General features: G+C 37.7%; 1 protein-coding gene across 1 annotated transcript; it reads left to right on the forward strand.

Annotated features, from left to right (window-relative positions):
• The first annotated feature begins 202 nt into the window (after window positions 1-202).
• On the forward strand, window positions 203-1578 carry LOC129746688 (uncharacterized). The gene is made up of 3 exons (XM_055740536.1): window positions 203-849; window positions 914-1172; window positions 1235-1578. The coding sequence occupies exons 1-3, from the start codon at window positions 305-307 to the stop codon at window positions 1529-1531; spliced, it is 1101 nt and encodes a 366-aa protein (XP_055596511.1). The 5' UTR covers window positions 203-304; the 3' UTR covers window positions 1532-1578.
• The last annotated feature ends 1869 nt before the right edge of the window (window positions 1579-3447 follow it).

The following is a 3447-nucleotide window of genomic DNA, read 5'->3' on the forward strand; positions in this document are numbered from 1 at the left end:
ATATGACAAAAAATTCATTCAATAGTAGTATTCATTCAATAGACAGTATAAACTCTCGTACAATCTCTCCGACGTTGTTCATTTTAAAACAGATGGTCAATCTAGTTTTTACCAGCAGCCAGACTGTTGAGTCTGTTATCATTCAGAGCAGCCAATATTATCTCCCAGTGTACAAGCTCCACAAATAGGTAAGTAGATGATAAGCCCCTGAGGAATTTAGTCTGAGATTGAAAGTGTCCCCGATCACTTCGAATAGTGACGCCTGTAACTTATTTTTCCCTCGTGTGGTAATCAATTGAACAACATGTCCAGCCCCCTGGTTTCGGTGAAAGATTACGAGAAACGTGCCGCGGAAATTATTCCCCGAAATGCGCTGGATTATTATAGAAGTGGTGCCGGGGATGAGCTTACCCTCCGGTTGAATCGTTTAAGTTTCGAACGGATCCGGATTCGTCCCCGGATGCTACGAAGTGGATCCAAGCGGGATATGAGGGTTACGTTGTTTGGGGAGCAGTTTGCAATGCCTATTGGGATATCTCCGACGGCCATGCAACGGATGGCACATCCGGATGGGGAAGTGGCCAATGCAAGGGCAGCCGCCAGTCGAGGTGTAGCATTCACGTTGAGTACCATTGCTACGAGTTCGATTGAAGAAATTGCTGAGGCAACGCCTGGATCACCCAAGTGGTTCCAATTATACATCTACCGAGATCGCGCCCTGACGGAGTCTTTAGTTCGGAGGGCGGAGAAAGCTGGTTTTAAAGCAATCGTTTTGACGGTGGACGCTCCCATGTTTGGTTTGCGACGAGCTGATATGAGGAACAAATTTTCCCTACCACCACACTTGATGTTTGTTTGGCTTTTAGGTTTGCAGTAAACAAACACTGATAACACTGGGGTAATTTCATTGCAGTTTGGCGAACTTCGAGGGACGCCAGGCCACCGGAGTGCAGAGTCAGGGAGGGTCCGGTATCAATGAATACATTACCGAGCAACTGGATCCAACGCTTTCGTGGGACGACGTGAAGTGGTTGTTGAATTTTACAAAACTTCCAGTGATCGTTAAAGGGATTCTAACAAGGGATGATGCTATTTTGGCCGCTGACATTGGAGTGCAGGGGATTTGGGTTTCCAATCATGGCGCTAGGCAATTGGACTCAGTACCGGCATCGGTTAGATTTCTCAAAAAATTATCGATTTTATGGTTATTTAATTCAGATTTTCGCATTTTAAGATCGAAGCTCTACCGGAAATAGTGGCTGCCGTAGGAAATCGCACCACAATCGTGCTGGATGGTGGAATAACCGAGGGAACGGATGTTTTCAAAGCTCTGGCACTGGGTGCCAAAATGGTGTTTTTCGGGAGACCAGCTCTGTGGGGATTGGCTGTCGATGGACAGTGTGGAGTTGAGAGGGTACTGGACATTTTGAAGAAGGAGCTGGATCTGACGATGGCTTTTTCCGGATGTCAATCGATTGCGGATATAACCAGAGGTCATGTTGCTCACGAGATTGAATATTCAAAGCTTTAAAATTTAAGTTAATATATAATTTTTTCACATAATTCAATTTTTTCAAACGTCTCAATTCTTCTTGTTGTTATTTTAATAAATAATGGTGTTTGAAGCCTATAAAAAGTTTGCTGAAAAAGTGAGCATTAGACCAGCTTTGTTTCCGATATCACTTTTTTATCTGAAACTAATGCGTAAATTCAAACTTTATGAATTCCAGATTCATAATAAATTTTTTAAATCAAAATATGTCGTTCCAATAACAGATTATAGGTATTTTATATTTTATTCGTTCTAATGGCTTAAAATCATTTAAAAAAAAAACCAATGTTCCCCCAATATTTTTCTCCGATGAGCTAAAAGTATTGCATATCAAATTTTGGTTCTCACTGTTTTTAAGTGCTTTAAAAGTACTGTTGTAAATATATTTTTCAATTTACGATCCTAACTAATCGATTACATTGAAAGAGGAGGGTGCAACCACTCAAAATACAGATTTGAAGTATAAGTGGGAAAAACTAAATAATATCAAAACTCACAAAAGTATGCGCCGACCGAGGGGAGATACCAAGAATAAGGTAGAAATATTTCTTACCGAAAACGATAAATATTTTTTTTCATGAAGTATCATAAGATAATCTTTATTTCCTTTATAGAAAGCATTTCGATCAAACAAATGGTTTTTAGGATACACGCATTCGTAACTGTCCCGTTTCCAAACGAACTAAGCTTTAGGTAGTCCTGCAAACATTACTAGCTTCTATTTCTTTTCTTCACCAAAAGAGCTGTATCTTTGATCTTTCCACTTGTCAATTCTTTAAATTTATTCTAATTTTTCTACTTTGCATTATTGCAAATTTTACAATGAGCAAAAAAAAATAGTTCCAACCATTTTTCCACTCCTTAAAAGTTATCAATTATTATCATTGTCAAAATTTCTTTTCAACCTTTATCCGCTCTTGAGTATCAATATGACACTTTTGGAATTGGGCGGCTCGTAACTTCACTTGGATGTATCTAAATAAATAAAGTTTATGTGGAATCCTGAACAAGTTCTTGAAATCTTTAATTTTGCATCATTCTCTTTTTTAAGAATGTACTCTGTAACCCAGTAAAAAAACTCCCTAATTGCTTTTCAAAGTCAAATCAAATGGCGTCAAAAATTGAAATTTCGATGTTCCGAAATTCCTCCAGTCCACCCTTTAGTGACATCCATAAATGAAGTTCGATTGAGTTGAAATTTTGCACAGGTTAATTTTTAGGCCAATCTACAAAATGTATATGGTCGGCTTTCAAATTCGGTCATGAAATTTTCCCTCTGCTTCCATTTCCACGCTTAAGTACATATCTTACATAGCTTCAAAAGAGAAGGCGATATACATATCTATAATAACAAAATTACAATGGTTTCAAGTAATTTGATTAAAATAAAAAATATAATTCCGAAAAATGAACTAAAGTCAGCAGAATTCGCGTTCCGTCCCCTTACCTGAAGGCCAACTAATCAGTTGATTAATATATGCCACGCTATCAAGAGCTTCAAAGGTAACATTTCTTTTCGTGATCATGTTAAAGGAATAAAGGGTGATAACGGATTGAGTGTCAATTGAAGCACCGCTCATTCATCGTAAATCATTTCTCTTAAGGGTAGCTTAAATTTTTAATATCGAATCAACATATTCGCATATATTTGACAACCTAAATACAAACTAACCTAACTGCCGTCCGATTCAACTTGTTTTGAGCATAGCGTATCGTAAATGAATAATAATTAAGTTCACTTAATTGAAACGTTTTTGATATGGTGATTTAAAGTGTCTTGGTAGGCGATTTAATTTATCACCAACCACCAAAAATTGCCGAATTAACCCAAGTAACCATAAGCACTAAAACATAGCCCTTAATCAACACTATATTCCCATATATAACTCTGTCTT

Source organism: Uranotaenia lowii, chromosome 2 (assembly GCF_029784155.1).
Source record: "Uranotaenia lowii strain MFRU-FL chromosome 2, ASM2978415v1, whole genome shotgun sequence".
In the NCBI taxonomy this organism is placed as follows: Eukaryota; Metazoa; Arthropoda; class Insecta; order Diptera; family Culicidae; genus Uranotaenia; species Uranotaenia lowii.